We start from the raw sequence: 12,839 nt of genomic DNA, 5'->3' as shown, positions 1-12,839 counted from the left end.
CAGTAATGATATGTGTGCAAATTTGTTCGGTCATTATGTAAAAAATAGAATTTCACCCTTTCATCCACCTTTCTGACTCTCCCTCGTATATTTTCACTCGCTGAAAACGGTAGACGATCAAAGTTAATCGACAGTAATGATATGTGAGCAAATTTGTTCGGTCATTATGTAAAAAAATAGAATTTCACTCTTTCATCCACCTTTCTGACTCTCCCTCGTATATTTTCACTCGCTGAAAACGGTAGACGATCAAAGTTAATCGACAGTAATGATATGTGAGCAAATTTGTTCGGTCATTATGAAAAAAAATAGAATTTCACTCTTTCATCCACCTTTCTGACTCTCCCTCGTATATTTTCACTCGCTGAAAACGTTAGACGATCAAAGTTAATCGACAGTAATGATATGTGTGCAAATTTGTTCGGTCATTATGAAAAAAAATAGAATTTCACTCTTTCATCCACCTTTCTGACTCTCCCTCGTATATTTTCACTCGCTGAAAACGTTAGACGATCAAAGTTAATCGACAGTAATGATATGTGTGCAAATTTGTTCGGTCATTATGTAAAAAATAGAATTTCACCCTTTCATCCACCTTTCTGACTCTCCCTCGTATATTTTCACTCGCTGAAAACGTTAGACGATCAAAGTTAATCGACAGTAATGATATGTGTGCAAATTTGTTCGGTCATTATGTAAAAAATAGAATTTCACTCTTTCATCCACCTTTCTGACTCTCCCTCGTATATTTTCACTCGCTGAAAACGTTAGACGATCAAAGTTAATCGACAGTAATGATATGTGTGCAAATTTGTTCGGTCATTATGTAAAAAATAGAATTTCACCCTTTCATCCACCTTTCTGATTCTCCCTCGTATATTTTCACTCGCTGAAAACGTTAGACGATCAAAGTTAATCGACAGTAATGATATGTGTGCAAATTTGTTCGGTCATTATGTAAAAAATAGAATTTCACCCTTTTATCCACCTTTCTGATTCTCCCTCGTATATTTTCACTCGCTGAAAACGTTAGACGATCAAAGTTAATCGACAGTAATGATATGTGAGCAAATTTGTTCGGTCATTATGTAAAAAAATAGAATTTCACTCTTTCATCCATCTTTCTGAATATCCCTCGTATATTTTCACTCGCTGAAAACGTTAGACGATCAAAGTTAATCGACAGTAATGATATGTGTGCAAATTTGTTCGGTCATTATGAAAAAAAATAGAATTTCACTCTTTCATCCACCTTTCTGACTCTCCCTCGTATATTTTCACTCGCTGAAAACGTTAGACGATCAAAGTTAATCGACAGTAATGATATGTGTGCAAATTTGTTCGGTCATTATGTAAAAAATAGAATTTCACTCTTTCATCCACCTTTCTGACTCTCCCTCGTATATTTTCACTCGCTGAAAACGTTAGACGATCAAAGTTAATCGACAGTAATGATATGTGTGCAAATTTGTTCGGTCATTATGTAAAAAATAGAATTTCACCCTTTCATCCACCTTTCTGATTCTCCCTCGTATATTTTCACTCGCTGAAAACGTTAGACGATCAAAGTTAATCGACAGTAATGATATGTGTGCAAATTTGTTCGGTCATTATGTAAAAAATAGAATTTCACCCTTTTATCCACCTTTCTGATTCTCCCTCGTATATTTTCACTCGCTGAAAACGTTAGACGATCAAAGTTAATCGACAGTAATGATATGTGAGCAAATTTGTTCGGTCATTATGTAAAAAAATAGAATTTCACTCTTTCATCCATCTTTCTGAATATCCCTCGTATATTTTCACTCGCTGAAAACGTTAGACGATCAAAGTTAATCGACAGTAATGATATGTGTGCAAATTTGTTCGGTCATTATGTAAAAAATAGAATTTCACCCTTTTATCCACCTTTCTGATTCTCCCTCGTATATTTTCACTCGCTGAAAACGTTAGACGATCAAAGTTAATCGACAGTAATGATATGTGAGCAAATTTGTTCGGTCATTATGTAAAAAAATAGAATTTCACTCTTTCATCCATCTTTCTGAATATCCCTCGTATATTTTCACTCGCTGAAAACGTTAGACGATCAAAGTTAATCGACAGTAATGATATGTGTGCAAATTTGTTCGGTCATTATATAAAAAATAGAATTTCACCCTTTCATCCACCTTTCTGACTCTCCCTCGTATATTTTCACTCGCTGAAAACGTTAGACGATCAAAGTTAATCGACAGTAATGATATGTGAGCAAATTTGTTCGGTCATTATGAAAAAAAATAGAATTTCACTCTTTCATCCACCTTTCTGACTCTCCCTCGTATATTTTCACTCGCTGAAAACGTTAGACGATCAAAGTTAATCGACAGTAATGATATGTGTGCAAATTTGTTCGGTCATTATGAAAAAAAATAGAATTTCACTCTTTCATCCACCTTTCTGACTCTCCCTCGTATATTTTCACTCGCTGAAAACGTTAGACGATCAAAGTTAATCGACAGTAATGATATGTGTGCAAATTTGTTCGGTCATTATGTAAAAAATAGAATTTCACTCTTTCATCCACCTTTCTGACTCTCCCTCGTATATTTTCACTCGCTGAAAACGGTAGACGATCAAAGTTAATCGACAGTAATGATATGTGTGCAAATTTGTTCGGTCATTATGAAAAAAAATAGAATTTCACTCTTTCATCCACCTTTCTGACTCTCCCTCGTATATTTTCACTCGCTGAAAACGGTAGACGATCAAAGTTAATCGACAGTAATGATATGTGAGCAAATTTGTTCGGTCATTATGTAAAAAATAGAATTTCACTCTTTCATCCACCTTTCTGACTCTCCCTCGTATATTTTCACTCGCTGAAAACGGTAGACGATCAAAGTTAATCGACAGTAATGATATGTGAGCAAATTTGTTCGGTCATTATGTAAAAAATAGAATTTCACTCTTTCATCCACCTTTCTGACTCTCCCTCGTATATTTTCACTCGCTGAAAACGGTAGACGATCAAAGTTAATCGACAGTAATGATATGTGTGCAAATTTGTTCGGTCATTATGTAAAAAATAGAATTTCACTCTTTCATCCACCTTTCTGACTCTCCCTCGTATATTTTCACTCGCTGAAAACGGTAGACGATCAAAGTTAATCGACAGTAATGATATGTGTGCAAATTTGTTCGGTCATTATGAAAAAAAATAGAATTTCACTCTTTCATCCACCTTTCTGACTCTCCCTCGTATATTTTCACTCGCTGAAAACGGTAGACGATCAAAGTTAATCGACAGTAATGATATGTGTGCAAATTTGTTCGGTCATTATGTAAAAAATAGAATTTCACTCTTTCATCCACCTTTCTGACTCTCCCTCGTATATTTTCACTCGCTGAAAACGTTAGACGATCAAAGTTAATCGACAGTAATGATATGTGTGCAAATTTGTTCGGTCATTATGTAAAAAAATAGAATTTCACCCTTTCATCCACCTTTCTGACTCTCCCTCGTATATTTTCACTCGCTGAAAACGTTAGACGATCAAAGTTAATCGACAGTAATGATATGTGTGCAAATTTGTTCGGTCATTATGTAAAAAATAGAATTTCACTCTTTCATCCACCTTTCTGACTCTCCCTCGTATATTTTCACTCGCTGAAAACGGTAGACGATCAAAGTTAATCGACAGTAATGATATGTGTGCAAATTTGTTCGGTCATTATGTAAAAAAATAGAATTTCACTATTTCATCCACCTTTCTGATTCTCCCTCGTATATTTTCACTCGCTGAAAACGGTAGACGATCAAAGTTAATCGACAGTAATGATATGTGTGCAAATTTGTTCGGTCATTATGTAAAAAAATAGAATTTCACTCTTTCATCCATCTTTCTGAATATCCCTCGTATATTTTCACTCGCTGAAAACGGTAGACGATCAAAGTTAATCGACAGTAATGATATGTGTGCAAATTTGTTCGGTCATTATGTAAAAAAATAGAATTTCACTCTTTCATCCATCTTTCTGAATATCCCTCGTATATTTTCACTCGCTGAAAACGGTAGACGATCAAAGTTAATCGACAGTAATGATATGTGTGCAAATTTGTTCGGTCATTATGTAAAAAAATAGAATTTCACTCTTTCATCCATCTTTCTGAATATCCCTCGTATATTTTCACTCGCTGAAAACGGTAGACGATCAAAGTTAATCGACAGTAATGATATGTGTGCAAATTTGTTCGGTCATTATGTAAAAAAATAGAATTTCACTCTTTCATCCATCTTTCTGAATATCCCTCGTATATTTTCACTCGCTGAAAACGGTAGACGATCAAAGTTAATCGACAGTAATGATATGTGTGCAAATTTGTTCGGTCATTATGTAAAAAATAGAATTTCACCCTTTCATCCACCTTTCTGACTCTCCCTCGTATATTTTCACTCGCTGAAAACGGTAGACGATCAAAGTTAATCGACAGTAATGATATGTGTGCAAATTTGTTCGGTCATTATGTAAAAAATAGAATTTCACCCTTTCATCCACCTTTCTGACTCTCCCTCGTATATTTTCACTCGCTGAAAACGGTAGACGATCAAAGTTAATCGACAGTAATGATATGTGTGCAAATTTGTTCGGTCATTATGTAAAAAAATAGAATTTCACTCTTTCATCCATCTTTCTGAATATCCCTCGTATATTTTCACTCGCTGAAAACGGTAGACGATCAAAGTTAATCGACAGTAATGATATGTGTGCAAATTTGTTCGGTCATTATGTAAAAAAATAGAATTTCACTCTTTCATCCATCTTTCTGAATATCCCTCGTATATTTTCACTCGCTGAAAACGGTAGACGATCAAAGTTAATCGACAGTAATGATATGTGTGCAAATTTGTTCGGTCATTATGTAAAAAAATAGAATTTCACTCTTTCATCCATCTTTCTGAATATCCCTCGTATATTTTCACTCGCTGAAAACGGTAGACGATCAAAGTTAATCGACAGTAATGATATGTGTGCAAATTTGTTCGGTCATTATATAAAAAATAGAATTTCACCCTTTCATCCACCTTTCTGACTCTCCCTCGTATATTTTCACTCGCTGAAAACGGTAGACGATCAAAGTTAATCGACAGTAATGATATGTGTGCAAATTTGTTCGGTCATTATGTAAAAAAATAGAATTTCACTCTTTCATCCATCTTTCTGAATATCCCTCGTATATTTTCACTCGCTGAAAACGGTAGACGATCAAAGTTAATCGACAGTAATGATATGTGTGCAAATTTGTTCGGTCATTATGTAAAAAAATAGAATTTCACTCTTTCATCCATCTTTCTGAATATCCCTCGTATATTTTCACTCGCTGAAAACGGTAGACGATCAAAGTTAATCGACAGTAATGATATGTGTGCAAATTTGTTCGGTCATTATATAAAAAATAGAATTTCACCCTTTCATCCACCTTTCTGACTCTCCCTCGTATATTTTCACTCGCTGAAAACGGTAGACGATCAAAGTTAATCGACAGTAATGATATGTGAGCAAATTTGTTCGGTCATTATGTAAAAAATAGAATTTCACTCTTTCATCCACCTTTCTGACTCTCCCTCGTATATTTTCACTCGCTGAAAACGTTAGACGATCAAAGTTAATCGACAGTAATGATATGTGTGCAAATTTGTTCGGTCATTATGTAAAAAAATAGAATTTCACTCTTTCATCCATCTTTCTGAATATCCCTCGTATATTTTCACTCGCTGAAAACGGTAGACGATCAAAGTTAATCGACAGTAATGATATGTGTGCAAATTTGTTCGGTCATTATGTAAAAAAATAGAATTTCACCCTTTCATCAACCTTTATGACTCTCCCTCGTATATTTTCACTCGCTGAAAACGGTAGACGATCAAAGTTAATCGACAGTAATGATATGTGTGCAAATTTGTTCGGTCATTATGTAAAAAAATAGAATTTCACTCTTTCATCCATCTTTCTGAATATCCCTCGTATATTTTCACTCGCTGAAAACGGTAGACGATCAAAGTTAATCGACAGTAATGATATGTGTGCAAATTTGTTCGGTCATTATGTAAAAAAATAGAATTTCACTCTTTCATCCATCTTTCTGAATATCCCTCGTATATTTTCACTCGCTGAAAACGGTAGACGATCAAAGTTAATCGACAGTAATGATATGTGTGCAAATTTGTTCGGTCATTATATAAAAAATAGAATTTCACCCTTTCATCCACCTTTCTGACTCTCCCTCGTATATTTTCACTCGCTGAAAACGGTAGACGATCAAAGTTAATCGACAGTAATGATATGTGTGCAAATTTGTTCGGTCATTATATAAAAAATAGAATTTCACCCTTTCATCCACCTTTCTGACTCTCCCTCGTATATTTTCACTCGCTGAAAACGGTAGACGATCAAAGTTAATCGACAGTAATGATATGTGTGCAAATTTGTTCGGTCATTATATAAAAAATAGAATTTCACCCTTTCATCCACCTTTCTGACTCTCCCTCGTATATTTTCACTCGCTGAAAACGTTAGACGATCAAAGTTAATCGACAGTAATGATATGTGTGCAAATTTGTTCGGTCATTATGTAAAAAATAGAATTTCACCCTTTCATCCACCTTTCTGACTCTCCCTCGTATATTTTCACTCGCTGAAAACGGTAGACGATCAAAGTTAATCGACAGTAATGATATGTGAGCAAATTTGTTCGGTCATTATGTAAAAAAATAGAATTTCACTCTTTCATCCACCTTTCTGACTCTCCCTCGTATATTTTCACTCGCTGAAAACGGTAGACGATCAAAGTTAATCGACAGTAATGATATGTGAGCAAATTTGTTCGGTCATTATGAAAAAAAATAGAATTTCACTCTTTCATCCACCTTTCTGACTCTCCCTCGTATATTTTCACTCGCTGAAAACGGTAGACGATCAAAGTTAATCGACAGTAATGATATGTGAGCAAATTTGTTCGGTCATTATGTAAAAAATAGAATTTCACTCTTTCATCCACCTTTCTGACTCTCCCTCGTATATTTTCACTCGCTGAAAACGTTAGACGATCAAAGTTAATCGACAGTAATGATATGTGTGCAAATTTGTTCGGTCATTATGTAAAAAATAGAATTTCACTCTTTCATCCACCTTTCTGACTCTCCCTCGTATATTTTCACTCGCTGAAAACGTTAGACGATCAAAGTTAATCGACAGTAATGATATGTGTGCAAATTTGTTCGGTCATTATATAAAAAATAGAATTTCACCCTTTCATCCACCTTTCTGACTCTCCCTCGTATATTTTCACTCGCTGAAAACGTTAGACGATCAAAGTTAATCGACAGTAATGATATGTGTGCAAATTTGTTCGGTCATTATGTAAAAAATAGAATTTCACTCTTTCATCCACCTTTCTGACTCTCCCTCGTATATTTTCACTCGCTGAAAACGTTAGACGATCAAAGTTAATCGACAGTAATGATATGTGTGCAAATTTGTTCGGTCATTATGTAAAAAATAGAATTTCACTCTTTCATCCACCTTTCTGACTCTCCCTCGTATATTTTCACTCGCTGAAAACGGTAGACGATCAAAGTTAATCGACAGTAATGATATGTGTGCAAATTTGTTCGGTCATTATGTAAAAAATAGAATTTCACTCTTTCATCCACCTTTCTGACTCTCCCTCGTATATTTTCACTCGCTGAAAACGTTAGACGATCAAAGTTAATCGACAGTAATGATATGTGTGCAAATTTGTTCGGTCATTATGTAAAAAATAGAATTTCACTCTTTCATCCACCTTTCTGACTCTCCCTCGTATATTTTCACTCGCTGAAAACGGTAGACGATCAAAGTTAATCGACAGTAATGATATGTGAGCAAATTTGTTCGGTCATTATGTAAAAAAATAGAATTTCACTCTTTCATCCACCTTTCTGACTCTCCCTCGTATATTTTCACTCGCTGAAAACGGTAGACGATCAAAGTTAATCGACAGTAATGATATGTGAGCAAATTTGTTCGGTCATTATGTAAAAAATAGAATTTCACTCTTTCATCCACCTTTCTGACTCTCCCTCGTATATTTTCACTCGCTGAAAACGTTAGACGATCAAAGTTAATCGACAGTAATGATATGTGTGCAAATTTGTTCGGTCATTATATAAAAAATAGAATTTCACCCTTTCATCCACCTTTCTGACTCTCCCTCGTATATTTTCACTCGCTGAAAACGTTAGACGATCAAAGTTAATCGACAGTAATGATATGTGTGCAAATTTGTTCGGTCATTATGTAAAAAATAGAATTTCACCCTTTCATCCACCTTTCTGACTCTCCCTCGTATATTTTCACTCGCTGAAAACGGTAGACGATCAAAGTTAATCGACAGTAATGATATGTGAGCAAATTTGTTCGGTCATTATGTAAAAAAATAGAATTTCACTCTTTCATCCACCTTTCTGACTCTCCCTCGTATATTTTCACTCGCTGAAAACGGTAGACGATCAAAGTTAATCGACAGTAATGATATGTGAGCAAATTTGTTCGGTCATTATGAAAAAAAATAGAATTTCACTCTTTCATCCACCTTTCTGACTCTCCCTCGTATATTTTCACTCGCTGAAAACGTTAGACGATCAAAGTTAATCGACAGTAATGATATGTGTGCAAATTTGTTCGGTCATTATGTAAAAAATAGAATTTCACTCTTTCATCCACCTTTCTGACTCTCCCTCGTATATTTTCACTCGCTGAAAACGTTAGACGATCAAAGTTAATCGACAGTAATGATATGTGTGCAAATTTGTTCGGTCATTATGTAAAAAATAGAATTTCACCCTTTCATCCACCTTTCTGATTCTCCCTCGTATATTTTCACTCGCTGAAAACGTTAGACGATCAAAGTTAATCGACAGTAATGATATGTGTGCAAATTTGTTCGGTCATTATGTAAAAAATAGAATTTCACCCTTTTATCCACCTTTCTGATTCTCCCTCGTATATTTTCACTCGCTGAAAACGTTAGACGATCAAAGTTAATCGACAGTAATGATATGTGAGCAAATTTGTTCGGTCATTATGTAAAAAAATAGAATTTCACTCTTTCATCCATCTTTCTGAATATCCCTCGTATATTTTCACTCGCTGAAAACGTTAGACGATCAAAGTTAATCGACAGTAATGATATGTGTGCAAATTTGTTCGGTCATTATGAAAAAAAATAGAATTTCACTCTTTCATCCACCTTTCTGACTCTCCCTCGTATATTTTCACTCGCTGAAAACGTTAGACGATCAAAGTTAATCGACAGTAATGATATGTGTGCAAATTTGTTCGGTCATTATGTAAAAAATAGAATTTCACTCTTTCATCCACCTTTCTGACTCTCCCTCGTATATTTTCACTCGCTGAAAACGTTAGACGATCAAAGTTAATCGACAGTAATGATATGTGTGCAAATTTGTTCGGTCATTATGTAAAAAATAGAATTTCACCCTTTCATCCACCTTTCTGATTCTCCCTCGTATATTTTCACTCGCTGAAAACGTTAGACGATCAAAGTTAATCGACAGTAATGATATGTGTGCAAATTTGTTCGGTCATTATGTAAAAAATAGAATTTCACCCTTTTATCCACCTTTCTGATTCTCCCTCGTATATTTTCACTCGCTGAAAACGTTAGACGATCAAAGTTAATCGACAGTAATGATATGTGAGCAAATTTGTTCGGTCATTATGTAAAAAAATAGAATTTCACTCTTTCATCCATCTTTCTGAATATCCCTCGTATATTTTCACTCGCTGAAAACGTTAGACGATCAAAGTTAATCGACAGTAATGATATGTGTGCAAATTTGTTCGGTCATTATGTAAAAAATAGAATTTCACCCTTTTATCCACCTTTCTGATTCTCCCTCGTATATTTTCACTCGCTGAAAACGTTAGACGATCAAAGTTAATCGACAGTAATGATATGTGAGCAAATTTGTTCGGTCATTATGTAAAAAAATAGAATTTCACTCTTTCATCCATCTTTCTGAATATCCCTCGTATATTTTCACTCGCTGAAAACGTTAGACGATCAAAGTTAATCGACAGTAATGATATGTGTGCAAATTTGTTCGGTCATTATATAAAAAATAGAATTTCACCCTTTCATCCACCTTTCTGACTCTCCCTCGTATATTTTCACTCGCTGAAAACGTTAGACGATCAAAGTTAATCGACAGTAATGATATGTGAGCAAATTTGTTCGGTCATTATGAAAAAAAATAGAATTTCACTCTTTCATCCACCTTTCTGACTCTCCCTCGTATATTTTCACTCGCTGAAAACGTTAGACGATCAAAGTTAATCGACAGTAATGATATGTGTGCAAATTTGTTCGGTCATTATGAAAAAAAATAGAATTTCACTCTTTCATCCACCTTTCTGACTCTCCCTCGTATATTTTCACTCGCTGAAAACGTTAGACGATCAAAGTTAATCGACAGTAATGATATGTGTGCAAATTTGTTCGGTCATTATGTAAAAAATAGAATTTCACTCTTTCATCCACCTTTCTGACTCTCCCTCGTATATTTTCACTCGCTGAAAACGGTAGACGATCAAAGTTAATCGACAGTAATGATATGTGTGCAAATTTGTTCGGTCATTATGAAAAAAAATAGAATTTCACTCTTTCATCCACCTTTCTGACTCTCCCTCGTATATTTTCACTCGCTGAAAACGGTAGACGATCAAAGTTAATCGACAGTAATGATATGTGAGCAAATTTGTTCGGTCATTATGTAAAAAATAGAATTTCACTCTTTCATCCACCTTTCTGACTCTCCCTCGTATATTTTCACTCGCTGAAAACGGTAGACGATCAAAGTTAATCGACAGTAATGATATGTGAGCAAATTTGTTCGGTCATTATGTAAAAAATAGAATTTCACTCTTTCATCCACCTTTCTGACTCTCCCTCGTATATTTTCACTCGCTGAAAACGGTAGACGATCAAAGTTAATCGACAGTAATGATATGTGTGCAAATTTGTTCGGTCATTATGTAAAAAATAGAATTTCACTCTTTCATCCACCTTTCTGACTCTCCCTCGTATATTTTCACTCGCTGAAAACGGTAGACGATCAAAGTTAATCGACAGTAATGATATGTGTGCAAATTTGTTCGGTCATTATGAAAAAAAATAGAATTTCACTCTTTCATCCACCTTTCTGACTCTCCCTCGTATATTTTCACTCGCTGAAAACGGTAGACGATCAAAGTTAATCGACAGTAATGATATGTGAGCAAATTTGTTCGGTCATTATGTAAAAAATAGAATTTCACTCTTTCATCCACCTTTCTGACTCTCCCTCGTATATTTTCACTCGCTGAAAACGGTAGACGATCAAAGTTAATCGACAGTAATGATATGTGAGCAAATTTGTTCGGTCATTATGTAAAAAATAGAATTTCACTCTTTCATCCACCTTTCTGACTCTCCCTCGTATATTTTCACTCGCTGAAAACGGTAGACGATCAAAGTTAATCGACAGTAATGATATGTGAGCAAATTTGTTCGGTCATTATGTAAAAAAATAGAATTTCACTCTTTCATCCATCTTTCTGAATATCCCTCGTATATTTTCACTCGCTGAAAACGTTAGACGATCAAAGTTAATCGACAGTAATGATATGTGTGCAAATTTGTTCGGTCATTATGTAAAAAAATAGAATTTCACTCTTTCATCCATCTTTATGACTATCCCTCGTATTTGTGTTTTCCAGCAATCCGGTCTGTGCGCGATGATCTACCAACCTGATTTTATTCCTTTAGCCGAAATAAGCACAATCGTATTCTTTTTTCTACCGCTTGTTATAATTATTTTACAATATATTAAAATGGGCATAGTGATAAGGAAGACGACGAAAAGAGGTTATTTCGCCGAAGAAGGAATGACCGGTGCCGTACTAATTAGAAATAACAGACAAATGAGACAACGGTACAACGTCGTCAAGATGTTATGTAAGTAGATCGTATTTTTTGAACGACCCTGGTACGTTAGCGGTGTACGAAAATAATTGGTTCGGGCGAGTCCATTTTTGATTATCGGGGGTTTTCGGTTTCGATATACGGTGTTGACAAGCTTCCAAACGGTAATTGAATAACAAATTTTTGATAAATTTTGTGCTTCTTCTGAAAAATATTTTTATTAAACAATTGTGGTTCATATAATTTCTTGTTTCAGTTTTTGTAGTATTCGGTTTTTTTATTTGTTGGTGTCCGTTTCACACTCAAAGGATCCTGTCGACGTACATGATCGGCTCGCCACGTTTCGAAGAAGTCAATTATTGGTTATACATCACTTCCGGTGTTTTTTATTATTTCTCGCCAACTTTGAATCCAATTTTATATAATTTAATGTCGGAAAAAATGAGATTAGCTTCTAAAGAAATTATCTGCGGATATAGAACGGGTCCAAGATATTCTAGGGGTAGTTACGTAAAAAGCGACCTTAGTAATATTAGTTCTTTTAATTTCAATAGAAATACTGATTAATACTGGTATATTTTTATAGAAGTATCAAATAAAATAACGTTCAACCTTCACAAAACGAACTGCACTGTATTAAATTAGTTCTTCCATTTTTGTCTAATAAAAAAGAAGATTACAAGATGACTGAACCAACAAGCATGTATAGTTACTTTCATTTGTATCTTTCAATTTCGATTAAATAATAAAAATATCAATAAATAACTTGGATTAGAAAGTGTTTTATTCATTTTATTACATAATTCAGGAATTTAATGGAAAATAATAATCG

At 34.6% G+C, this 12,839-nt stretch overlaps 1 protein-coding gene across 1 annotated transcript in view; it reads left to right on the top strand.

The window, feature by feature from the left end:
* Positions 1 to 12,785, top strand: part of LOC130448635 (neuropeptides capa receptor-like) — a 29,451-nt gene extending 16,666 nt beyond the window's left edge. Inside the window, exons 5-6 of the mRNA XM_056786081.1 lie at positions 11,803 to 12,040; positions 12,264 to 12,785. Coding sequence (XP_056642059.1) covers positions 11,803 to 12,040; positions 12,264 to 12,574 — 549 coding nt within the window. The 3' untranslated portion in view covers positions 12,575 to 12,785. The remainder of the gene's footprint in view (positions 1 to 11,802; positions 12,041 to 12,263) is intronic.
* Positions 12,786 to 12,839: the final 54 nt, after the last annotated feature.

Source organism: Diorhabda sublineata, chromosome 1, assembly GCF_026230105.1.
Source record: "Diorhabda sublineata isolate icDioSubl1.1 chromosome 1, icDioSubl1.1, whole genome shotgun sequence".
NCBI classification, from domain to species: Eukaryota; Metazoa; Arthropoda; class Insecta; order Coleoptera; family Chrysomelidae; genus Diorhabda; species Diorhabda sublineata.
Note: the sequence above shows the minus strand (reverse complement) of the source record. Positions and strands in the feature narration are given on the sequence as shown.